Here is a 27,806-nt window from a genome sequence, read left to right on the forward strand (position 1 = left end):
GACATAATATTATGCTGAGAAATATGGTTTTGCACTCTCAAAAGCACACTGAGGGTATTCACCAGGGAATGAAAAGCAATTTTGTCAGAGGCAATCTGATGCTGACTCCCTTTATAATGACTGGGGAAAATTAATCATCACAAATGGTATTCCAGTGTCAGCCATTCAAGAGCTTTTTAATAGAATTTTTATGATTCATGTCTCGGGGTACACATCAAGCAGTCCGTTCTGCAACATTTCAGAAATCAATTCAATATCATCTTCGTGTAGGCCGTCACCTCGCCTGCCAGAGCAGCCATTTATCTTGCAAACAAATACTTTTAGCAAACAAATGGAAAGAAATACTGAGGAAAATAAAGCCTGGTCCAACAGGCTGTGTTGGTGCATGGAACCAAGATAAAAGGCTGGGTTTTTTTCTTGATGTTTTCATGACATACACTTTACATGTGTACGGGCTGATAACACAATACTACAATTACTATTGTATTCAACTTCAGTGAGAGCTCGTATTCTCACAAAACAGGTTAATGACAACCCATATTTATTTTCTACTTTGTCCATCGGAATTGCCCTTCTCAAAACACTTTCAAGGACAGTGCTACTATAGTTTTGTCTAATGAGCGAGATAAATATAGCATATTATTGTAATATATTTGGATTTCTTGAAAAAAAGGCAAATATGTCCACTTAGCAAGTATTTTCAAGTATGTCATTTGGGAACACCATAATTAGACTACTGCAGAAAGTCCTATGAATTTATCTGGCTCTAATCAGTCCTATTATTCTCTGAATGAACCTACCAATGGTATTGAAGGGATACTTTATGGGACTCTGTGTGGTTTGTCATAACTTGGCTATACAGTAATATGAGGTAGTTTACTGTGCATTTGAACATGTGCACAACAATGAAAGAACAGCTGTTATTAAGACACGTTATGACATCAAGTATCAATTAGATACTTGTATCTAGGATACATTTATTGACTGTTACACTATATGTACAAAAGTATGTGGACATCGCTTCTAATTAGTGGAATCGGCTATTTCAGCCACACCCGTAAAATCGAGTAAACAGCCATGCAATCTCCAAAGACAAACATTGGCAGTAGAATGACCTTACTGAAGAGCTCAGTGACTTTCAACGTGGCACCGTCATAGGATGCCACCTTTCCAACAAGTCAGTTCGTCAAATTCCTGCCCTGCTAGAGCTGCCCCGGTCAACTGTAAGTGCTGTTACTGTGAAGTGGAAACGTCTCGGAGTAACAACGGCATGTAGAGTGTAAAAATCGTCTGTCCTCGGTTGAAACACTCACTATCGACTTCCAAACTGCCTCTGGAAGCAACGTCAGCACAAACACTGTCATCGGAAGCTTCGTGAAATGGGTTTCCATGGCCGAGCAGCCGCACACAAGGCTAAGATCACCATGCACAATGCCAAGCATCGGCTTGAGTGGTGTAAAGCTCGCCGCAATTTAATGGGATTTATTTTGAGTAACAGACATATACAACAAAATGTACAACGTAGAACCAGAGGATATCATTTGAAAGTATTAATTAAAATGCTTGTTTTTCCAAAGTGGTCCTCGATGGTAAAAACAATAACACATATAATGACAAAAGGCAAGACAAAATGACAAACAACCATAAATACATTCATTTATATTGACATCCTAAAAAGTGTCACTATTCACTGCACTTCTCCCTAACCTTAAAAATCAACCATTTTATTTTCACATTAAAACACTCTATCCATTGCACATCATACAGGTAATTCAAATAAATACTCCTGACCAGCAGTAGGGGGCACAAGGGGCAGTGGAGTGGTTTCTCTTACTTAGACAACCTTGTCCAAATGAAAATTTTACAAGACATAACACTAGATCTGGTATTGTAACTGTGTTGGTTATCGAGCATATCAATGTGGTTCTTCATATAACCTGGGGCACGACCATTTAAGATGTCAAACATAATGATTAAGTTTAATTAAGTTGGACTCCAAAGGCAACATGCCCACCTCCCGGAAGTCCTGTACCCCTGTGTGGGTCCTAGGGGGGACATTCAGCATATACCTGATAACATTATTTTGCAGGCCCTGCATATAACTTTTTTGATAGCCCACTATACCAAGCAGAGCAGGCATAATCAAAATGACATGGGATCAAGGTTGAGACAAGCAGTTTCTTAACTTTGATGTTAAATATCAATAATTTCAATTTATTCGCCATTTTAGAAATAATTTCAGCAGCAATCAGGTCTCCAGAAAGGGATTGATCTAGGGACACACCAAAATAAGTTACACTTGTTTTAGGTTCAATCTCCTTGTCTGCATAGTTTACCCTTATATTGTCAGCCCTAAGCAATCTACGTTTTGTTCCAAACAAAATCACTAAAGTGTTTCCCAAATGTAGCGACATATTGTTGTCAGTCAACCAATCTCTAACAAAATGCAATTCTTTACTCAGGGTTTCCTTTATGTAAACTGTATCCATCCCTGATACCAGTATGGCTGAGTCATCAGCATAAAGCACTTTACTGTACTTGGCATATCATTAACGCATATAAGAAATAAGAGAGGCCCTAAAATTGATACCTGCGGTACTGCACAGGATATTTCTTTGGCCTCTGACAGAACATCGCCAACATTACACACTTGTGTTCTGTTGGTCAGATAAGACCCAAACCAATTCACTGCTACACCATTTAGACCCATGCATTTCAGTTTCATCAGGAGAATATCATGGTCCACTGTGTCAAAAGCTTTCTGCAAGTCTAACATGACCATTCCTGTATAGTTCCCCTTCTCACTTTCCTGCTTGTGCGGTCAAAAAGGTGGATAAGGCAAGTATCATTGGAATGAGCATCTTCTAAAGCCAGATTGGACTCTCGAGCAGTGGAAACGCATTCTCTGGAGTGATGAATCACGCTTCACCATCTGGCAGTTCGACAGACTAATCTGGGTTAGGCGGATGCCTGGAGAACGCTACCTGCCCCAATGCATAGTGCCAACTGTAAAGTTTGGTAGAGGAGGAATTTTGGTCTAGGGCTGTTTTTCATGGTTTGGGCTAGGTCCCTTAATTCCAGTGAAAGGAAATCTTAACGCTACAACATACAATGACATTCTAGACGATTCTGTGCTTCCAACTTTGTGGCAACAGTTTGGGGAAGGCATTTTCCTGTTTCAGCATAACAATGCCCACGTGCACAAAATGAGGTCAATACAGAAATGGTTTGTCGAGATTAGTGTGGAAGAACTTGACTGGCCTGCACAGATCCCTGACCTCAACCCCATCGAACACCTTTGGGATGAATTGGAATGCCGACTGCGAGCCAGGCCCAATCACCCAACATCTGTGCCCGAACTGACTAATGCTCTTGTGGCATTAGTTCCCGCAGCAATGTTCCAACATCTAGTGGAAAGCCTTTCCAGAAGAGTGGAGGCTGTTATAGCAGCAAAGGGAGGATCAACACCATATTAATGTCCATGATTTTGGAATGAGCTATTCAACAAGCAGGTGTCCACATACTTTTGGTAAAGCAGTGTATGTTGCTAAGATGTTACGAAACGCTAGCTTCTTTGCTTGTATGGATTCACCACTTCTTAAATGCTTAAAATGGCTAAAGCTTCCCCTGCATTTCATCCAGCTTTTATCCGAACTACCACAACATGTATTTCAGACAATTCATTCTCCAAGATTAAAGTAAATTGATGTAGGATTCATGTTAGAAGATTTGAATGCTGCAAGAGGCGATTTTACAATCAGGTCTTCCATTCTTTTAACAGCTCTGTTGGATGCCCTTGAGGATAAAATGTGGGACAAGGACATTACAAGTTTAATATGTTCAAATACAGATAAATAATTCATATATCTACTGTCTTTCAGGACATTGCGGCTGCGGAGAAAACAGAAGGGGTCAAAACTAAATGTAAAATTCAACCTCGCTACCCAACCATCATGAACCCATACCCAACCCATGAAAGGTGAAATGTTTTTTTTTTTTTTGCGGAGAGAAAAATGCTTGTAAAGCTCTGAGGACACTACACAACTCCTCCTCTCTACAATTCCATTCCACATGTAGGCTGTCCACATATGCGATAATCTAACACCGGTGATTATATGGATTAATATCAATGTTGAATAAAAATATTGGATAAATCCACTAGTATTCCACAGCATATATGACAGTTGGATTAGGATCGGCTACTCAAACACAACACAACATAACATTCTAGGACTAGATCCAGCAGCCAAGAAGGGCCTCTTGAGCAGAGAGAGGACAAAAACGACACTCGGCAACGAGAACGAGTGCGTGTTTCAGAACGATGGTTAAAAAGACAAAGGACAGTGCTTTGGGGCACGTGACCTATCCACCAGGCTTTCAATTGACACAAAATTCCATTGGGTTTTATGCATCAGCAGAACCAGCCCTCTACAATAGATGGCAATGGCAATAAATGGCCCTCGATTGAAAAAGAGCAGTTGATGGATTTCAGAGCCGGCTGACTGACAGCCAGGTAGAACTGGGATAAGTAACCTGAAAAGGGGGCGGTTTTCACCATCCAATCCCGTGTCAGGGTCACAGGTGATGTCCTTCAGAAGCCGTGGGGAGGAGTGCGGTATCTTCCATCCTGCTCCCCTCACTGGCAATTCCCTCAAATGTCACACCAAAATAGATCTAATTTAGTTGGGTAAAAGACCCCTCTCCACACTCCATTACAGCTGTGTGTGGCCTATTTGAGCTGAGCTCGATCTCCACCAAAACCACATCAAAATAAATTACATGTGGAAGACTTTTGACCAGAGTGGAAAAAGAAACACACCATAATAAGCTGACAGTCCCCTGAAATCTGGCACTAGAATTACCCCCAATGTTTTTGTATATGTTTACATCACTTATTTTCTTGATTTCACACCATTTCAGAAGTCACAAGACAGCCATCCTGGGATAACATCAACGTCCTCTGTCGAATACTCGTGTATTTGCCTTTCTCCGGTGGTCGGCTGCATCATCAGATTAATTTACATTATTGCTTCTTCAAAGGACATTCAGCGTAGTACGTGATGGATGTGTTTTCAGAGAGAGTGGTGAAATCAAGTTCACTGCAACGTTACGTCAAAGATAAAAACATTTATTCAGCTCGACTGCTTCACCGCACAGACGTGGCAACGCAATCGTTGAATTTGTCTCGAGCAGGTGGATCGAAATACAATAAATAAAAAGAATGCGACGTACCACCTTAAACCTAAAATAAGTAACAAAGTCATTTTGTGTGGAAGTCAAACATTTGTTGTACATCGGAGGCAGAGACATTGCATATGCTTTACATCGCCCGTCTCCCCTTGTCTATAGCAGGGACACACGCTGTTTAAATGGCCCAAATGTTGATTTAGACAGTCAAAAGTTGTTATTTTTGTGAACATCACTAATGTCATGATACATTTGGTAAAGTAATAAAGAATGTGAATGATCTTGGGTAGATGTTTCTACAACAGATTATAACTATATATGGACATATTATAAATGTATGAAAAGGCTTTATTCCTTCACATTGTTTAAATATTGATGTATATGTTTTATTATACTTTTATTATGTACTAGATCATATGGGTTGAAAAGTGTTTTATTTTCTCAGACGGGGTAATAAGTGTATGTATAAAGAAATAAAGCTCTGACAGACTCCTACAATTGTTTGAAACATCCAGAAAGCATGATCTTTGTCAGGGGCCAAAAACAGGGATATTTGTGGTGCCCCACATTTCCGTATTTCATCCATTCATTGTGGTTAAAATCACAAGAATAAATAAAAGATGTCAGCCTGTAGTCACTCTTCCCACTAGGGGAATGTGGAAGCCCTGGTAATCACATATGGCACAATAGCCTACCCATAATCCTCATTTATTTTTTATTTCCGTGATGTCATTCTCTTTAAGCCGTGGCAAACGGGGTGGGGGGGGGGGGGGGGGGGGGGTGATCCCTCATGTTCTTTCTCTATGCCCTCATTCCAGTCAGGGTAATAAGAGAACATTGTGATTTACTTCCACTGAACCGCGAGGAGTGCATCAGAGAGAATCTACTGCGGCAGGGCCATTCATATAGATTTAACTTTCCACAGTATTATACCAGATGTCTACACGTCTATTGTATTTCAGGCATGACCTTGGTCTCCATATGATGAGAAAGATCACTGGGGGGGGGGAGAGAGAGAGAGAGAGAGAGAGAGAGAGGGTGGGGGGAGAGAAAAAGCTAAAACTATCTAGTCCTCTCTAAATCCCTCCGCAACAGCAATACTGCATATGGAGTGGAGCTGAAAATAGATCCAAGGTTTCAAGTTCTCATAAAAGAGTGCATGAATCATTCAGTTTACTTCCCCTGCTGATAAGGTGGTTTTAAGATGTTAGCACGATGTACATTTAGATGAGGAGGACCTAGCGAGTCACAGTCAAAGGAGGGCGTTCACTAGATCATCCTCATGCACTTTACTCCAGACCTGGGTTCAAATACTATTTGAAATATTTCAAATGCGCATCTGTCTGGAGTACCAGATCTTTTGCAACTATCCTATTGGTTCCATTGTGCCAGGCAAGCTCAATCAAGCCCAGCTTAAAAGCATTTTTAATTATTTGAAATAGTATTTTTGAAGTCTGCTACAATACTAAAGATATTGGGATAGTCTTGTATCGGTCCTGTTGTCTAGTCTAGTAGAACCTGAAACATAAAGGGAAATCTCAGCTAAAACTGGAACGCACTCGCAGAGATTGTGGTGACCCTAGGCCCATTTCTTCTTTCATTTCTACTCCTTCAGAAGCTGATGATAATTGGATTTATTGGCTGACATAGGCTGACCTACATAAGACGACCCTAACAAATCCTCTCAGCGTGGGTGTGGGCATCCTATTCCCTCAATGCTGTCTCAATGTTGTCTCAATGTTGAAGGATCATATTTTTGGGGTGTAACTGCTTTAGAATAACAGTACACAACAGATAGAGCTAGACGATAAGGCTTTCATCTCCACTCTCTCCATTGTTTTATGCATCGCACAAAGTGTTCTAGTTGGGCTCGGGAAAGAGATGTGCGTCACCCTTTCCACATGATTAGTCATCTACTCATGCAACTTTTCACATTACCAAAAAGGAAAGATGATGAGAAGAGACCTGTATATGCACATCCACTGAAGAGGGAAGGGGAGTGTGTGTGTGTGCGCGCGCGCGTGTGTGTGTGTGCGTGCGTGTGTGTCTGTCTGTCTGTTGTGCTCAGACTATAAATGGTACACCATGAGTCACCATTAAGTAACTTTGCTCTCACCTCACCATCACCCACATGTGGTGTATGTGCTACCAGAGTGTCTCTGCTCCCTGCGCTGTGAGTCAGTCAGTGGAGATGTGTGTCGGAACAGCGCAGGGCCAGAGAGGCCAAACAACATCTGCACGGACCCTATGGGCAGCGCACTTGACTGGACGAAGCTGCTGTGTTGTGAGAGGGGAGGGATATTGTGTCTACGTTGAGTGCATTATGTGTGTGTCGGTGAGAGGGGTGAATGAGCGAGAGAGATTGGAGAGAGAGAGAGATAGGGGAGAGATGGAGAGAGACAGAGAATAAGAGAGAAAGGGGAGAGAAAGACAGAAAATGAGAGAAAGGGGACAGAGAGAGAGAGAGAGAGAGAGAGACAGAGAGAGACAGAGAGAGAGAGAGAGAAAGAGAGAGAGAGAGAGAGAGAGGGAGAGAGAGAGAGAGACAGAGAGAGACAGAGAGAGACAGAGAGAGAGAGAGAGAGAGACAGAGAGAGAGGAGCCACTTTATCCAAGTTTCTATTCTAATCTAGACCATCAGCAACAGCTCCCCTGTGGTCGTGACTATATAAGAGCCCCACGTTGTCTTGCATTCTCAACAACAAAAGAAACAAAGGCACAAACACAAACAAGCTAAAACTAGCTGGTTCTTAAAAGACCCTGGGTATCTTTCTACAGCAAGGCAGGTTCGGTACAAAAGTGAAAAACGAGGTAACAGAGAAAATCATTTCTCTATCATTCTTTCTCTCCCTCTACACACCAGATCTGGGTTCCAATTCTATTTGAAATTACACTGAGTGTACAAAACATTAAGAACACCTACTCTGTCCATGACTCTGTCCAAGTATTTAGTCAGGTTATTTTCCTGACACCACACTCTGAGGGCCCTCACCTCCTCCCTGTAGGCCGTCTCGTCGTTGTTGGTAATCAAGCCTACCACTGCTGTGTCGTCCGCAAACTTGATGATTGAGTTGGAGGCGTGCGTGGCCACGCAGTCGTGGGTGAACAGGGAGTACAGGAGAGGGCTCAGAACGCACCCTTGTGGGGCCCCAGTGTTGAGGATCAGCGGGGTGGAGATGTTGTTACCTACCCTCACCACCTGGGGGCGGCCCGTCAGGAAGTCCAGTACCCAGTTGCACAGGGCGGGGTCGAGACCCAGGGTCTCGAGCTTGATGACGAGTTTGGAGGGTACTATGGTGTTAAATGCTGAGCTGTAGTCGATGAACAGCATTCTCACATAGGTATTCCTCCTAGTGGGTCTAGGGTGTCAGGTAGGGTGGAGGTGATATGGTCCTTGACTAGTCTCTCAAAGCACTTCATGATGACGGAAGTGAGTGCTAGTAGTAGTAGTCGTTTAGCTCAGTTACCTTAGCTTTCTTGGGAACAGGAACAATGGTGGCCCTCTTGAAGCATGTGGGAAAAGCAGACTGGGATAAGGATTGATTGAATATGTCCGTAAACACACCAGCCAGCTGGTCTGCGCATGCTCTGAGGGCGCGGCTGGGGATGCCGTCTGGGCCTGCAGCCTTGCGAGGGTTAACACGTTTAAATGTTTTACTCACCTCGGCTGCAGTGAAGGAGAGTCCACATGTTTTGGTTGCGGGCCGTGTCAGTGGCACTGTATTGTCCTCAAAGTGGGCAAAAAAGTTATTTAGTCTGCCTGGGAGCAAGACATCCTGGTCCGTGACTATGCTGGTTTTCTTTTTGTAATCCGTGATTGACTGTAGACCCTGCCACATACCTCTTGTGTCTGAGCCGTTGAATTGCGATTCTACTTTGGTCCACCACCCAAAGGGCATCCAGACAACTTGACACAACTGTGGGAAGCATTGGAGTCAACATGGGCCAGCATCCCTGTGGAATGCTTTCGACACCTTGTAGATGTCCATGCCACGACGAATTGAGGCTGTTGTGAGGGCTAATGTTCGGTATACTCAGTGTTTTTTGAATACTGGATCTGTGATTGATTCAGCCTGTCGCAAAGGAACCAATAGAAAAGTCTCAAAAGTGCTTTATTTAGCCTCCTTGCACTCCAGGTAGCAAACGCAAAATAATTCAAATCGTTTTTTAAAAACTCAGGTCTGCTCTCCTTACACTGATTATAACATAGAGAGGAAGTTATAAATCCAGTCTGTTAAAACCCTATTGTAAATGAAACCCCAGTGGGACAGGGACTGTAAAAACAGAGAGGAGGGCGACAGCAACGTAAACACACACTGGCTCCAGTCTGTAATCACCCAAACGGATCACCCTCACCGCTCATTCCAGACCAGTCCCAATCAAAGCATTTCCTGTCCGTCCCACTGGCCTGATATCCAATCAGCCTGATTATTTGGGGCACCACTGGATTCTCAATGCACTGGGCAGACACAGGCTAGAGCAAGGTTTCCCAAACTTGGTCCTGGGGCCCTCCGTGGGTGCACGTTTTCATTTTTGCCCGAGGATTACACAGCTGATTCAAATCATCAAAGCTTGACGATGAGTTGGATTTTTGAATCAGATGTGTAGTGCTACGACCAAAACTAAAATATGAACCCAGGGGGGGCTCCAGGACCAAGTTTGGGAAACACTGGGCTAGAGGAAGGCTCGTATTAGGACAACTACACTACACTACTACACTACCCATGATGCCACAGGTAATATGGCGACCATGATTGTTGATGTAAATCCACAATATGAACTACATTTATTTTACATGTACAGTGCCTTGCGAAAGTATTCGGCCCCCTTGAACTTTGCGACCTTTTGCCACATTTCAGGCTTCAAACATAAAGATATAAAACTGTATTTTTTTGTGAAGAATCAACAACAAGTGGGACACAATCATGAAGTGGAACGACATTTATTGGATATTTCAAACTTTTTTAACAAATCAAAAACTGAACAATTGGACGTGCAAAATTATTCAGCCCCTTTACTTTCAGTGCAGCAAACTCTCTCCAGAAGTTCAGTGAGGATCTCTGAATGATCCAATGTTGACCTAAATGACTAATGATGATAAATACAATCCACCTGTGTGTAATCAAGTCTCCGTATAAATGCACCTGAACTGTGATAGTCTCAGAGGTCCGTTAAAAGCGCAGAGAGCATCATGAAGAACAAGGAACACACCAGGCAGGTCCGAGATACTGTTGTGAAGAAGTTTAAAGCCGGATTTGGATAGAAAAAGATTTCCCAAGCTTTAAACATCCCAAGGAGCACTGTGCAAGCGATAATATTGAAATGGAAGGAGTATCAGACCACTGCAAATCTACCAAGACCTGGCCGTCCCTCTAAACTTTCAGCTCATACAAGGAGAAGACTGATCAGAGATGCAGCCAAGAGGCCCATGATCACTCTGGATGAACTGCAGAGATCTACAGCTGAGGTGGGAGACTCTGTCCATAGGACAACAATCAGTCGTATATTGCACAAATCTGGCCTTTATGGAAGAGTGGCAAGAAGAAAGCCATTTCTTAAAGATATCCATAAAAAGTGTCGTTTAAAGTTTGCCACAAGCCACCTGGGAGACACACCAAACATGTGGAAGAAGGTGCTCTGGTCAGATGAAACCAAAATGTAACTTTTTGGCAACAATGCTAAACGTTATGTTTGGCGTAAAAGCAACACAGCTGAACACACCATCCCCACTGTCAAACATGGTGGTGGCAGCATCATGGTTTGGGCCTGCTTTTCTTCAGCAGGGACAGGGAAGATGGTTAAAATTGATGGGAAGATGGATGGAGCCAAATACAGGACCATTCTGGAAGAAAACCTGATGGAGTCTGCAAAAGACCTGAGACTGGGACGGAGATTTGTCTTCCAACAAGACAATGATCCAAAACATAAAGCAAAATCTACAATGGAATGGTTCAAAAATAAACATATCCAGGTGTTAGAATGGCCAAGTCAAAGTCCAGACCTGAATCCAATCGAGAATCTGTGGAAAGAACTGAAAACTGCTGTTCACAAATGCTCTCCATCCAACCTCACTGAGCTCGAGCTGTTTTGCAAGGAGGAATGGGAAAAAATGTCAGTCTCTCAATGTGCAAAACTGATAGAGACATACCCCAAGCGACTTACAGCTGTAATCGCAGCAAAAGGTGGTGCTACAAAGTATTAACTTAAGGGGGCTGAATAATTTTGCACGCCCAATTTTTCAGTTTTTGATTTGTTAAAAAAGTTTGAAATATCCAATAAATGTCGTTCCACTTCATGATTGTGTCCCACTTGTTGTTGATTCTTCACAAAAAAATACAGTTTCATATCTTTATGTTTGAAGCCTGAAATGTGGCAAAAGGTCGCAAAGCTCAAGGGGGCCGAATACTTTCGCAAGGCACTGTATGTGTAGCAATTAACATCATTGCACTTGAAGTGTGTGGGTGTGAATAATGTGCATCCAATGATAGATAGGAAGGATCAAATGACAGGTGTGATGCTTTTTCTTGGAACATCTCAATCAGGATCATTGAACGAGCCATTAAAAATCCTGGATTCGAATCAAACGCGGCACACGGACGCGAGTCAATAGGGTGAATTAGTGATATTATGAGTTATACTGGTACAGTATGCAGTAGGAAAACACAGGTAACACTGATCAACAACCATGTCATGTTGATAAACTAAATAGGTCACCCGCAAGAATGTCAACTGGTAAACAAACCAAAAATGACAAAGTCCCTTACATGTACAGTAACATCAAACAAATGAATACCTTTGTGAAAAAGCCACTGAGTGACTAGACCTGTTTCCTAGCTTAGAGTCAATGAAAGCTGTTTTTGTTTAGTGGCTTTCTCTTGAAGGGGCCTGAGATACTGTAATCTCCTGTCTCTGTGTTGAAGGGTGCTACTTAGACACAACAAAAAGCCGTGGACACAGTCACAAAGGCGACTCTGTACTAGACTCCACATTTTGTACACAGACGTAGGACACAACATTGATGGGCCATCAAGAGTAACCCACATTAAGGGCAGAACAACTGTTTTGGATCATTCCCCATCCTTTTAAAATAGGCCATTAGGCATACTATATGTGCTTGAATTTGCCAATGATTCCACCTGAAAAGATCAGGAAAATAAAGGCCCTGATGTGACAACAACATATACTCCCAAAATCACCAAAAACTGGAGATGCAATAAACAAAAGAAAACAAGGTGATGACTAAAGGGGTCCTGGCTCATATTGCCACATAACTACATCGGAGCCATTATCACGAGCCCATCCTCCCCAATTCAGGTGCCACCAACCTCCTGTGATGGGTTGGAATAATGGTTCATTGTTTAGCTAGCTAGCTACATGTCTAAACAAAAGACTCCACAGATGATTACATGACCCCTTCTAGTTAGCCAGGTGTGTCTGGAGGTGATTACGGCCATATTTTGTATAATAATGATAAAATATTGTATCTGTATATTTGTATCTGGAATTTGTCTTTCAGCATCAGTAGAACCCGACTGACTCTCCTCCACCAGTCATTCAAGGAGAATGGTCTAATGCCTCCCATCAAAAAGAGAGTCGGCCCAAGCAAGCACAGGTCACACCTGAAGCATGAGGACTTGCAGTGAGTTGTGAACTTCGTCAACAACTATGCAGAGGATAAGGCAACAGTATTACCAGGACGCCACCCAAGACACAAACATTTTGGTGGAAAGCTGCTGCCATCTCATGTGACAAAAGCAGCAGTGTGGCGTCTCCACAAGGAATCGATGACAACACTTGGAATGTAAAGCATAAACAACACGTTTTCATTATTTCATTTACCTCCAACATGATTGGCACTACTTTAATTGATCTCACATTATTGTGTATTTTTCACAGGTACATGTAGTCAGGCTGTCTTCCTTCAGGAATCTGTGGAGAAATTGCTGGTGTGGTCAAGGACAGCACTGTGACCGGGGGTCAACATCCCACAACAGGTTGGACTGCAGAATGGTATGGTGCTGATGGAAAGTTATGGCTGGCAACAAAACATGACTGCGTACTTCAGGCCGCAACCACAGATCAAGTAGTACCAGCACTTCAGGTGAATATCATGTTCATTGCATTGTATGAGGTTATTCTTATTATCTATACTTGGGAGGTGAATTGATGTTATGCAAGGTTGTAATGTCATCTACATTTTTTTTGTCTATTTTCCTGTTTTTTACAGCTTCAATGCTCTGGTGTTGTTGTCTGTCACGACTTCCGCCAAAGTCGGCCCCTCTTGTCACACCCTGACCATAGTTTGCTTTGTATGTTCTATGTTTTGTTTGGTCAGGGTGTGATCTGAGTGGGCATTCTATGTTGGATGTCTTGTTTGTCTGTTTCTGTGTTTGGGCCTGATATGGTTCTCGATCAGATGCAGGTGTTAGTCATTGTCTCTGATTGGGAGCCATATTTAGGTAGCCTGTTTTGTGTTGGGTTTTGTGGGTGATTGTTCCTGTCTCTGTGTTTGTTTGCTGTTTCGGGTTTTCACATTTATTGTTTTTGTATACTGTTCGTGTTTTCATCTTTATTAAAGATGTATACAAATAACCACGCTGCATTTTGGTCCTCCTCAATTTCGACAGAAGAAAACCTTAACAGAATCACCCACCAAACTCTCAAAGAATATGGCTGCCTAAATTTGGTTCCCAATCAGAGACAATGATAAACACCTGCCTCTGATTGAGACCACTCTAGGCAACCATAGACTTACCTAGACAACTATACTATACCACAATCCCATAACCTACAAAAACCCCAAGACAAAACACACCACATAAATAACCCATGTTACACCCTGGCCTGACCAAAATAATAAAGAAAAACACAAAATACTAAGACCAGGGCGTGACACCTCTCCATGTTCGGGCGGCGTTCGACGTCACCGGCTTTCTAGCCATCGCCGCTCCATTTTTCATTTATCCATTTGTTTTGTCTTGTTCCCTGCACACCTGGTTTTCATTCCCCAATCACACTACATGTATTTATTCCTCTGTTCCCCCTCATGTCCTTGTGTGAGATTGTTTTGTGTTTCGTGTCTATGTTGATGCGCTTTACTGGTATGCGTTTATTCCGTGTTTTATTTCACGAGGTATGTTATTGTGTTTATACAATATTATTGTGACCGTTTGCGCGTTTGTACTTTTGCATTGGCTGGAGGTTTTGACGCAGTGGCGTCCGTCTGTTGGTTTCTCCTGCCTTAATAAAGTGTGCGCCTGTTCACAACCTCTCTCCTGCACCTGACTCCGCTCCCAGTACGCACGCCATTGACATTGTCGCCAAGGAGCGTTCGGACTCAGTCAGGACCAGGTTTCAGCTGCTGCGCAACGCTGACGTCCTTCCTCCCATAGATGGTCTGACTGGACACAACTAGACAAACCTATCTTTTTTTAGAAGATCAGGGAGTTTTGAACATCACAATCTCCCTACCATAAATTGCACATCTCTAGCCATAGCCACAGAAAAACGGTATAGTTAGAATTGGTCCGTAGTTGCATTAGTCAGTTTTTTTGTCCAAAATATTGAGTCATTGAAACTGAAACAGTGCATCCCGAATGGTTGAAGGCAGCAAACAATGTACCAGGCCAGCTGTGATTTACAACCTGATAGCAATATTTGCTGGACTACCAAGAAATGTATTGTTGAATTTTATTAATCATGCATTGAGCTGTATCCATCTATTATACCAACAATGCCTTACTCTACGCCATGGAATTTTTTGTCAACTATAACTTATTTTTAAAACCTCTTATAAACTTGGTTTTGTAGCATAAACTGGGAATTTGATATGTATGACTGATATTATGATTGTCTTTTTGTTTCATATCTGCAAAGTAGTTCAAACGCTCTCTGTAACACTTTAAAGTACAGTAGGTGCTGATTGACATATGATCAGTCTGACCGACAATAGTGCCGAACAGTTTACAAGCAACCAATGTGTGTCCTGTGATGTCGTCAGGCAAAAGCACGTAGTCAACACGGTAGACCTTGTGCTTCTGCACTGAGCAACCAATAAGCTGCTAAATCTATCCTTCAACCCCTCATTTTACGCAGTCAATCAAGACTTAAAAGAAAATACAAACTTACTAGGAAAGGTGGAGAGGGGCTTTGCCTCATGCTCTCCTTCTCTCCCTCCACCTCTCTCTTTCTCTCTCTCCCTCCCTATTCCCCTCTCCCCACCCTCCTTAGCTCTCTCTCTCTCTTGCGCGCTCTCTCTCTGTGTAGGCAAGTGCTAATTGATGAGTAGTTGGAACCTTGTTATGTTTTGTTTAAACACCAAGGCTTTGCCTCAGTATCAACAAAGCCTGGAAGATCTAAACACTGCCATATGTCAACCAAGACGTTCTAACTCTGGCTGTGAGTACTCTGCTCCCCTCCCTCGGGTCCAAACCGCAGGTTGACGTTTATTGTCATGAATCTTGCCCTGGAGGCAGAACTGAGCGATTTCCGCTAGATGGGCCAGCTGCAATGGGCCAGCTGCAAAAAAAAAAAATGGCTATATTGTAAAAATTCATGAACACAAAAGTGTAAGGTTAGAGTTAGGCATTAGGGTCAGTTGTGTGTTTAAGGTTAGGATTAAGGTTAGGGTGTCACGCCCTGACCTTAGTTATCTTTGTTTTCTTTATTATTTAGGTTAGGTCAGGGTGTGACGAGGGTGGTATGTGTTTTTTGTCTTCTCTAGGGTTTTTTGTATATCTATGGGGTTTTAGTATGTCTAGGTATATGTAGGTCTATGGTGGCCTGAATTGGTTCCCAATCAGAGGCAGCTGTTTATCGTTGTCTCTGATTGGGGATCCTATTTAGGTTGCCATTTGCCATTTTGGTTTTGTGAGTTATTGTCTATGTGTAGTTGCATGTCAGCATGCAGTCTAGATAGAGTCAAGGTTTGTTTAGTGGTCTTTCTTTAAAGAAGAATGTATTCATATCATGCTGCGCCTTGGTCTCCTCTATACGACGAACGTGACATAGGGTTAGCTTTAAAATTGTATGACTTTGTGACTTGTGCTAACTTGTGACCACTCTGTAGAGCGGCCTCCAAGATTCATGACAATAAATGTCAACCTGCATCCAAACCACTGGAGTGAGTGTCGGTCTGCTCCTATCTTACACTCCTGGGCCCGTATTCACAAATTGTGTCAGAGTAGCAGTCCTGATCTAGGATCTGTGGCACTGTGGGGATACGGCCCCTGACCTCCCAACATCCTAGTTAGACACAAATCTAACACCTTCAAATACTGTAAAACCTCACAACACCAAGTCTGCTGGAGGAAGTTTGTGTATGGCCTATGCCCTCCAAGGAGCAAATGGGTTTGAGACAAGTAAGTGAAACCCATTTTGGTAACAACAAATCTACACTTTACCTTACCTGGAGTAGGTCACACAGCTATGGGTTTTGGGAACTACCTAAGAACTACACAATAAATAAGCAGTTAGGGCAACCTTTCGGGTGGCATTATTGGTGTTTAACAAACGTATTGAATGTTTCTAGAAGAGAACTACAGCATGGATGACCCCCAGCGGGGTAGTTGCACTGAATCAGTATCATTCCTTTGTTTGTGCTTTCCATACTTCGCTAATAGATATTTGAATGCTTATGTTAAGTCCCCTAATCACCACAAAGAGAATGTCTCTTGACCATAATGGAGGTATAACCTTTAGGATGAACCTTGGACCGGACTACTCACCTGGCTTGGTGACCGAAACTCCTGGTTATTGTCATTCATGTACATGTTGTCACCATCAAACTGTGAACAGAAAAAGAAAATAAAAACATTGTGTGAATAATAAGCAAGATAGCAGTCCTCCAGAGTGGTGCAGCGGTCTAAGGTACTGCGTCGCAGTGCTAGAGGCGTCACTACAGACCCAGGTTCCATCCCATTCTGTCACAACCGGCCCGTGATCGGGAGTCCCATAGGGTGTCGCACAATTGGCCCAGCATTCGGTCGTCAGTTGAACGTTGTTTCCGCCAACACATTGCTGCGGGTTAAGCGTGCAAGTGTTGAATACGCATGACTTGACCTTTGCCTCCCAAGTTGCAGCGATGAGACAACAAGATTGAAATTGGGAATTAAAAAAGGGGGTAAAAAATGATTTTATAAATAAGCAAAGAGAAGTAGTGATGGCTCTACGGGAGGCAAGGAGCGTGAGTCTAATGACTTTGTCACATTCACTAAACCTCGTTGCGGTGGCTTCGGTAATTACTGTTCGTCAGTGGGGCGGTAATTAGTTGAGCCGAGTGAGCCCGTTGGGCTTCCCCTGTGGGGTTGTTCATACCGTGCGCGCGTGTGTGTGTGTGCGCGCGCGTGCATGTGTGTACACTGTCTCTGTGTGCGTGCATGTCCGAGTGCTGTTGAAGTTAGGTGATCCATGTCTCTCACAGGTAGGTAATAAGGAGTGTTCTAGTCATGGAGAGAACACTTCCTGCAATGCCAAAACACAACAAGTATGTTTTAATAAAGGATTAATACACAAGGGGGCGTGAGTCATTGTGGTTTTAGAACTGCTGTGCTCATACAGTACGTATGAGACAAAGCCAAGGCTTCGCACGCCTCTTGGCCTATCAGATTGCATGGCAGAATGTTATGATATGGCCCTAAATGCCTAAAACTGGTTTTAACTCAGTATGTTGCTATGGTTTGCTTAACTGACTGGTCACTACTTAACAACCCCTGGGAAAGATACTCAGAGGCCCGTTTAAGGGCTCTGGGCCAGATATATCAAGCATCTCAGATTAGGAGTGCTGATTTGGGATCAGTTTAGCATTTTTGTTCAAAATTAATAAGATTACATTGACAGGGAGGACCTGATTCTAGATCAGTACTACTATTAAGTTGGAATCGTCCTGCCTATCTGAGGAAAGATTGATGGTTGTGTGCTCAATCACAAAGGCAGTGGTGGAAAAAGTACCCAATAGTCATACTTGAGTAAATGTAAAGATAACTTAATAGAAAATGACTCAAGTAGAAGTAAAAATCTAAAAGTATTTGGTTTAAAATATACTTAAGTATAAAAAGTAAATGTAATTGCTAAAATATACTTCAGTATCAAAAGTAAAATTCAAAATCATTTTAAATTCCTTATATCAAGCAAAGTAGATGGCACCATTTACATTTTTTTTTTTTTAGGACAGTCAGTGGGACACTCCAACATTCAGACATAATTTACAAACAAAGCATGTGTGTTTAGAAAGTCCGTCAGATCAGAGGCAGTAGCGATGACCAGGGATGTTCTGTGATAAGTGTGTGAATTGGACAATTTAAGCATTCAAAATGTAATGATTACTTTGGGTGTCAAGGAAAATGTATGGAGTAAAAAGTACAATATTTTCATAAGGAATGTAATGAAGTAAAAGTAGTTAAAAATATAAACAGTAAAGTACAGATACCCCCAAAAACTACTTAAGTAGTACTTTAAAGTATGTTTACTTAAGTACTTTACACCAGTGACGATAGTCATCTATAGACTCATCTTTTAAGAATTGGGAAAGTTCACAAAGCCCAAACTGAGAACACTACAAAAGAATAAGATGGTAGCAATTGTGATGGTGAAAAAAGTGTTATTGCCCAACAGAAGGGAATGTAAATATATTCCCTGTGCAACCTTGGACTCTCCATAGCACTCAGCTCTGTAGTGAAGCGGTTTGATAAACCTTGACAGTGACCTCACCGCCCATCGGGTAATACAGAAAGTTCATAGACACATATCAACGCCAGCTCTCAAACTGCTGTGGAAGTGCTGAAAGACATGAAGAAGAGCCAATGTTTTCTTGTTTATTGACAAAAGTCATTCTTTGCATAGCGCATATCACCTAGCGCTGTGTAAAATGGAACAGACAGACCGCAATGAAAACATGATCAAACTAGACAGCATTCCATTTCAAATTCCGGAGATGTGGAGATACATGGCGATTCGGTGTGTGGTATTTTCCGAGCCAGAAGACATGGACTGAAGGTTTACTACCTAGATAAACAGAAGAAAAATATCAGGGAACACAAATGGGCCACTACAATTAGCTAAGAAATGATGTCCTGAGAGCACTAATGGATACAATTCAGGGTGAACGAAAACACCCACAATGGAAGACATTAAAAACTATTTCATAAGAGGGGAGAGTGGTAGATAAAGAGAGAGAGAAAGATGTGATAGATACAGTGCCTTCAGAAAGTATTCACACCCCTTGACTTTTTCCACATTTTGTTGTGTTACAGCCTGAATTTCAATTGATTACATTGAGATTTTTTTCACTGGCCTACACACAATACCCCATAATGTCAAAGTGGAATTAATAAAAAAGGAAAATATGAAATGTCTTCATTCAATAAGTATTCAACCCCATTTGGTATGGCAAGCCTAAACATGTTCAGGATTAAAAATGTGTGTAACAAGTCACAAGTTGCATGGACTCACTCTGTGTGCAATAATAGTGTTTAACATGATTTTTTAATGAATACCTCATCTCTGTAGCCCACACATACAATTATCTGTAAGGTCCCTACAGATTCAAACACAAAGATCAGGGAGGTTTTTCAATGCCTCACAAAGAAGGGCACCTATTGGTTGATGGGTAAAAACACAAAAAGCAGACATTGAATATTCTTTTGAGCGTGGTGAAGTTATTAATTACACTTTGGATGGGGTTTCAATATACCCAGTCACTACAAAGATACAGGCGTCCTTCCTAACTCAGTTACCAGAGAGGAAGGAAACCGCTCAGGGATTTCACCATGTGGTCAATGATGACTTTAAAACATTTACATAGTTTAATGGCTGTGATGGGAGAAAACTAAGGATGGATCAAGAACATTGTAGTTACTCCACAATGCTAACCTAATTGACAGAGTGAAAAGAAGGTAGCCTGTACAGAATTTTTTTTTCTCTAAAACATGCATCCTGTTTGCAACAAGGCACTAAGATAATACTACAAGAAATGTGGCAAAGCAATTCACTTTTTTGTTCTGAATACAAAGTGATATGTTTGGGGTAAATCCAATATAACACATTATTGAGTACCACTCTCCATATTTTCCACCATAGTGGTGGCTGCATCATGTTATGTATATGCTTATAATTGTTAAGGCCTGGGGAGTTTTTCAGGATTGTCACGACTTCTACCGAAGTCGTTGCCTCTCCTTGTTCACTCCATTTGACTCTCCTGCGCCTGACTTCCCTGCCACCTATACACACAACTCTGACAGAATCTCTGACCATAAAAATATGAAGTCAGCAGGAGAGGACACGCTCATGGAGGTGGAGGAATGCGTCCGGGAACAAGCGGAGGAGATTGACTGTTTGAGCTCCGTCATGAATCGCATTGTCAAGAATATGGACCGCTGGAGAGACAGGGAGTTTCTCCAGCGCCTCCACTACCACAACCGGGATCTCCCCTGAACGCTTTTTCCCCTCCTGAACCGAACAAGATCCATTTACCCCTACCCACGGGATACAACGGAGATACTGCCGGCTGCCAGGGTTTCCTCCTTAAACTGAACTTGTTTCTGGCCACGGTCTCCCCAGTACCATCGGACCGTGAGAAGAGTTGCGCCCTCGTCTCATGCCTCACCGGGAAAGCCCTGGAGTGGGCCAGCGCTGTGTGTAGAGAGGAGGATGCGGCGTTGGACCATTTTGAGGAGTTCACCCGCCATTTCCGGATAGTATTCGACCATCCACCCGAAGGCAAAGCGGTGGGCGAGCGCCTCTATCATCTGAGGCAGGAGACGAGGAGTGCACAGGAGTTTGCTTTGGAGTTTAGGACCTTGGCTGCCAGCGCTGGATGGAGCGACAGGGCCCTGATCGACCCTTACTGTTGTAGTCTAAGCGAGGACGTCCGTCGGGAGCTGGCCTGTAGAGACACCACCCTCACATTCGACCAGCTGGTGGACATGTCCATCAGGCTGGCTACTTGTGGACGTCTAGATCGGGGTCTGGTTGTTCCATCCTCCCGCACCCTCTCTCCCGAACCTATGGAATTGGGAGGGCTGGTGCGCAGGGAGACCAGAGGGGGTTCCCGCTCAATCACCATCTATGGTCGCAGAGAGCACACTGCTGGTCGGTACCGGGTTGGTTCCTCTGGGACTAGAGAAGGCAGGCAGGGCACTCTGGCATCACCCCGGGTGAGTAGGCACCATTCTCATCCAGAGCCCTCTGTTGCACTAATGTTTGTCTCTGTCACTTTTCCGGATTTTTCCCTGCATTCCCAGTATAAGGCGCTAGTAGATTCAGGCACGGCTGGGAATTTCATTAATAAAAATTCAGCTCATAGTTTAGTGATCCCTATTGTTTCTGTGGATATGCCTTTCACTATTCATGCCTTAGATAGTCGACCATTAGGGTCAGGGTTTATCAGGGAGGTCACCGCACCTTTGTGTATGATAACGCAGGAGGGTCACAAGGAGAAGATTAGTCTTTCCCCTATTGATTCTCCTACGTATTCTGTGGTGCTAGGCCTACCCTGGTTAGCTTGTCATAACCCCACCCCAACTCTTTGAGTTTCTTTTTTGTGAAAAATAAGGATGGAGTGTGTACAATCTGGTGCGTATTCGGGAATGGTGATGAGTGGAAGACGGCATTTAGCACCACCTCAGGTCATTATGAGTACCTTGTCATGCCATATGGGTTGATTAATGTTCCATCACTCTTCCAATCATTTGTAGATGAGATCTTCAGGGACCTGCACGGGCAGGGTGTAGTGGTGTATATCGATGATATTCTGATATACTCCGCTACACGCGCCGAGCATGTGTCCCTGGTGCACAGGGTGATTGGTCGCCTGTTGGAGCATGATCTATATGTCAAGGCTGAGAAATGTTTGTTCTTCCAACAATCCATCTCCTTCCTAGGGCATCGGATTTCCACTGTGGAAATGGAGAGCGACCGCATTTCAGCCGTGCGTAATTGGCCGACTCCAACTACGGTAAAGGAAGTGCAGCGTTTTTTAGGGTTTGCCAATTACTACCGGAGGTTTATCCAGGGTTTTAGTCAGGTTGCTGCTCCCATTACCTCACTGCTAAAGGGGGGCCCGGTGCACTTGCAGTGGTCGGCTGAGGCGAACAGGGCTTTTGGACACCTGAAGACTCTGTTTAACTCGGTGCCTGTGTTGGCTCATCCGGATCCCTCTTTGCCATTCATAGTGGTGGTGGACGCATCCGAAGCTGGGATAGGAGCAGTGCTCTCTCAGCGTTCGGGTACGCCACTGAAGCTTCGCCCCTGTGCTTTCTTTTCGAAGAAGCTCAGCCCGGCGGAGCGAAACTATGATGTGGGGGACCGGGAGCTGTTAGCTGTCGTAAAAGCCTTGAAGGAGTGAAGGCATTGGCTTGAGGGGGCTAAACACACTTTTCTCATCTGGACTGACCACCGCAATCTGGAGTACATCCAGCAGGCGAAGAGACTGAATCCTCGCCAGGCAAGGTGGGCCATGTTTTTCCACTCGTTTTGTGTTTACTCTTTCTTTCTCTTTCAAGGCAGACGCATTGTCTCAGCTGTATGACACAGAGGAGCAGTCCATGGATCCCACTCCCATACTCCCAGCTTCGTGTTTGGTGGTGCCAGTAGTGTGGGAGCTGGACGCGGACATTGAGCGGGCGTCACGTGCAGAGCCCTCTCCCCCTGAGTGTCCAGCTGGTCGTCTGTACGTTCCGTCTGCTGTCCGCGGCCGATTGATCTATTGGGCTCACACGTCACCCTCCTCTGGTCATCCTGGGATAGGTCGGACGATGCGCTGTCTTGATGGGAGGTACTGGTGACCCACTTTAGCTAAGGACGTGAGGATTTATGTTTCCTCCTGCTCGGTGTGCGCCCAGTGCAAGGCTCCTAGACACCTGCCCAGAGGTAAGCTACAACGTTTACCCGTTCCTCAACGGCTGTGGTCGCACCTGTCGGTGGATTTTTTTGACTGATCTTCCACCTTCACAGGGTTACACCACGATCCTGGTCGTTGTGGATCGGTTTTCGAAGTCCTGTTGTCTCCTCCCTTTGCCCGGTCTCCCTACGGCCTTACAAACTGCAGAGGCCCTGTTTACACACGTTTTCCGGCACTATAGGGTGCCTGACGATATAGTGTCTGATTGGGATCCCCAGTTCACATCAAGGGTCTGGAAGGCGTTCATGGAATGTCTGGGGATCTTGGTTAGTCTTACCTCAGGTTTTCACCCCGAGAGTAATGGGCAGGTGGAGAGAGTTAACCAGGGTGTGGGTAGGTTTCTGCGGTCTTATTGCCAGGACGTGCCGGGGGAGTGGGCGAAGTTCGTGCCCTGGGCACGGGGCCCTGGCCACGGGTCCGCGGTTTGTGGGAACGTTTAAAGTCCTGAGGAGAGTGAACGAGGTATGTTACAGTGCCTTGCGAAAGTATTCGGCCCCCTTGAACTTTGCGACCTTTTGCCACATTTCAGGCTTCAAACATAAAGATATAAAACCTTATTTTTTTGTGAAGAATCAACAACAAGTGGGACACAATCATGAAGTGGAACGACATTTATTGGATATTTCAAACTTTTTTAACAAATCAAAAACTGAAAAATTGGGCGTGCAAAATTATTCAGCCCCTTTACTTTTTCACTCTCTCCAGAAGTTCAGTGAGGATCTCTGAATGAATAGGTTACAACTGCCCACTAATTACCGTATTAACCCCTTGTTCCATGTGTCTCTCCTCAGGCCGGTGGGGCTGGCCCGCTCCAGGAGGCTGAAGTGCGTGATGTTCCTCCGCCTCCTCTAGACATCGAGGGGGTACCGGCGTACTCTGTTTGATCCATTTTGGATTCGAGACGTTGGGCGAGGGGCCTTCAGTACCTCGTGGACTGGGAGGGGTACGGGCCGGAGGAGAGATGCTGGGTTCCGTTGGAACACGTGTTAGATCCTTCCATGTTAAAATAATTCCACCTTCTCCATCCGGATCGCCCTGCACCTCGCCCTCCGGGTCGTCCCCGAGGCAGCTGCTGGAGCCGCGCGTCAGGGGCGTGGTACTGTCACGACTGCCTCTCTTTGTTCGGGCGGTGCTTGGCGTTCGACGTCACCGGTCTTCTAGCCATCATTGATCTATTTTTCATTTTCCATTGGTTTTGTCTTGTCTTCCCACACACCTGTTTTCAATCCCATTCAATACATGTTGTCTATTTAACCCTCTGTTTCCCCTCCTGTCTTTGTCAGAGATTGTTTATTGTCAGTGTTGTGTTTATTGTATAGGTGCGCGACGGCTCCTCGTACCCATGTTTGTTTATATTCATTTCTTATTAGTGTTATGGAGTATTACGTGGACATTCATTAAAAGACTCCATTTTACACTCCGTTTGACTCTCCTGCGCCTGACTTCCCTGCCACCTATACACACGACTCTGACAAGGATAAAAAATAAACTGACTGGAGCTAAGTACTGGCAAAATCCTGGAGGAAAATTTAGTTCAGTCTGCTTTCCACCAAACACTGGGAGATTATTTCACCTTTCAGCAGGACAATAACCTAAAACACAAGGCCAAATCTACACTGGAGTTGCTTACCAAGAAGACAGTGAATGTTCCTGAGTGGCCGAGTTATAGTCTTGACTTAAATCTGCTTGAAAATCTATGGCAAGACCTGAAAATGGTTGTCTTGCAATGATCAACAACCAATTTGACAGAGCTTGAAGAATTTTGAAAAAAAACTATGGGCAAAGGTTGCACAATCCAGGTGTGGAAATCTCTTAGAGACTTACCCAGAAAGACTCACAGCTGTAATCACTACCAATGGAGATTCTAACATGTATTGACCCAGGGGGTTGAATACTTATCTAACTAAGATATATTCATGTTTTATTTGTCTTTTTTTTTTATAAACGTTTTTTTTAAATCCACTTTGACATTAGAGTATTTTGTGAAGATCGTTGACAGAAAATGGCACTGTAGATACAGTAGATAGATGAGTTACTACAGACAGAGCGATAGAAAGAGAGCGAGAGAGAGACAGGGAGAGACGGGTTGTGTTCGAATACCAATACTTGCGTTCTAAATAGTAGGCATTTTTGGGATGCGAAAATATAATGTTTCATAGTGTGTGAAATTTCAAAAAATGTAGTATGTTTTAAATGCCAGGATGTCAAATCAAATCAAATTTTATTTGTCACACATGGTTAGCAGATGTTAATGCGAGTGTAGCGAAATGCTTGTGCTTCTAGTTCCGACAATGCAGTAATAATCAACAAGTAATCTAGCTAACAATTCCAAAACTACTACCTTATAGACATAGACACCAGTGTAAGGGGATAAAGAATATGTACATAAAGATATATGAATGAGTGATGGTACAGAGCGGCATAGGCTAGGGTATGTAAACATTATATTAGGTAGCATTGTTTAAAGTGGCTAGTGATATATTTTACATCATTTCCCATCAATTCCCATTATTAAAGTGGCTGGAGTTGAGTCAGTGTGTTGGCAGCAGCCACTCAATGTTAATGGTGGCTGTTTAACAGTCTGATGGCCTTGAGATAGAAGCTGTTTTTCAGTCTCTTCAGTCTCTCGGGGTGAACAGGCAGTGGCTCGGGTGGATGTTGTCCTTGATGATCTTTATGGCCTTCCTGTGACATCGGGTGGTGTAGGTGTCCTGGAGGGCAGGTAGTTTGCCCCCGGTGATGCGTTGTGCAGACCTCACTACCCTCTGGAGAGCCTTATGGTTGTGGGCGGAGCAGTTGCCGTACCAGGCGGTGATACAGCCCGACAGGATGCTCTCGATTGTGCATCTGTAGAAGTTTGTGAGTGCTTTTGGTGACAAGCCAAATTTCTTCATCCTCCTGAGGTTGAAGAGGCGCTGCTGCGCCTTCTTCACGATGCTGTCTGTGTGGGTGGACCAATTCAGTTTGTCTGCGATGTGTACGCCGAGGAACTTAAAACTTACTACCCTCTCTTACTACCCTCCCTCTCTCACTACTGTTCCATCGATGTGGATAGGGGGGTGTTCCCTCTGCTGTTTCCTGAAGTCCACAATCATCTCCTTAGTTTTGTTGACGTTGAGCGTGAGGTTATTTTCCTGACACCACACTCCGAGGGCCCTCACCTCCTCCCTGTAGGCCGTCTCGTCGTTGTTGGTAATCAAGCCTACCACTGTTGTGTCGTCCGCAAACTTGATGATTGAGTTGGAGGCGTGCGTGGCCTCGCAGTCGTGGGTGAACAGGGAGTACAGGAGAGGGCTCAGAACGCACCCATGTGGGGCCCCAGTGTTGAGGATCAGCGGGGTGGAAATGTTGTTGCCTACCCTCACCACCTGGGGGCGGCCCGTCAGGAAGTCCAGTACCCAGTTGCACAGGGCGGGGTCGAGACCCAGGGTCTCGAGCTTGATGACGAGCTTGGAGGGCACTATGGTGTTAAATGCTGAGCTGTAGTCGATGAACAGCATTCTCACATAGGTATTCCTCTTGTCCAGATGGGTTAGGGCAGTGTGCAGTGTGGTTGAGATTGCATCGTCTGTGGACCTATTTGGGCGGTAAGCAAATTGGAGTGGGTCTAGGGTGTTAGGTAGGGTGGAGGTGATATGGTCCTTGACTAGTCTCTCAAAGCACTTCATGATGACGGAAGTGAGTGCTACGGGGCGGTAGTCGTTTAGCTCAGTTACCTTAGCTTTCTTGGGAACAGGAACAATGGTGGCCCTCTTGAAGCATGTGGGAACAACAGACTGGGATAGGGATTGATTGAATATGTCCGTAAACACACCAGCCAGCTGGTCTGCGCATGCTCTGAGGGCGCGGCTGGGGATGCCGTCTGGGCCTGCAGCCTTGCGAGGGTTGACACATTTAAATGTTTTCCTCACGTCGGCTGCAGTGAAGGAGAGTCCGCATGTTTTAGTTGCGGGCCGTGTCACTGGCACTGTATTTTCCTCAAAGCGGGCAAAAAAGTTATTTAGTCTGCCTGGGAGCAAGACATCCTGGTCCGTGACGGGGCCGGTTTCCTTTTTGTAATCCGTGATTGACTGTAGACCCTGCCACATACCTATTGTGTCTGAGCCGTTGAATTGAGATTCTACTTTGTCTCTATACTGACGCTTAGCTGGTTTGATTGCCTTGCGGAGGGAATCGTTACACTGTTTGTATTCGGTCATGTTTTTGGTCACCTTGCCCTGATTAAAAGCAGTGGTTCGGGCTTTCAGTTTCACGCGAATGCTGCCATCAATCGTTCTAATGAACTCGCTCACCGAATCAGCGTATTCGTCAATGTTGTTGTCTGACGCAATACGAAACATATCCCAGTCCACGTGATTGAAGCAGTCTTGGAGTGTGGAGTCAGATTGGTCGGACCAGCGTTGAACAGACCTCAGCGCAGGAGCTTCTTGTTTTAGTTTCTGTCTGTAGGCAGGGATCAACAAAATTGAGTCGTGGTCAGCTTTTCCGAAAGGAGGGCGGGGCAGGGCCTTATATGCGTCGCGGAAGTTAGAATAGCAGTGATCCAATGTTTTTCCAGCCCTGGTTGCGCAATCGATATGCTGATAAAATTTAGGGAGTCTTGTTTTCAGATTAGCCTTGTTAAAATCCCCAGCTACAATGAATGCAGCCTCCGGATAAATGGATTCCAGTTTGCACAGAGTCGAATAAAGTTCGTTCAGAGCCATCGATGTGTCTGCTTGGG

General features: G+C 44.1%; 1 protein-coding gene across 3 annotated transcripts in view; it reads right to left on the reverse strand.

Annotated features, from left to right (window-relative positions):
• The window catches only part of LOC110532223 (TOX high mobility group box family member 2), a 121,441-nt gene that overhangs the window by 28,070 nt on the left and 65,565 nt on the right, over positions 1–27,806 (reverse strand). For all 3 annotated transcript variants that reach the window (XM_021615929.3, XM_021615930.3, XM_021615931.3), the window contains one exon: positions 16,914–16,973. In XM_021615929.3, coding sequence (XP_021471604.2) covers positions 16,914–16,973 — 60 coding nt within the window. The remainder of the gene's footprint in view (positions 1–16,913; positions 16,974–27,806) is intronic.

The sequence above is a fragment of the Oncorhynchus mykiss genome, chromosome 9, assembly GCF_057628025.1.
Source record: "Oncorhynchus mykiss isolate SJ-2025 chromosome 9, ASM5762802v1, whole genome shotgun sequence".
Classification (NCBI taxonomy): Eukaryota; Metazoa; Chordata; class Actinopteri; order Salmoniformes; family Salmonidae; genus Oncorhynchus; species Oncorhynchus mykiss.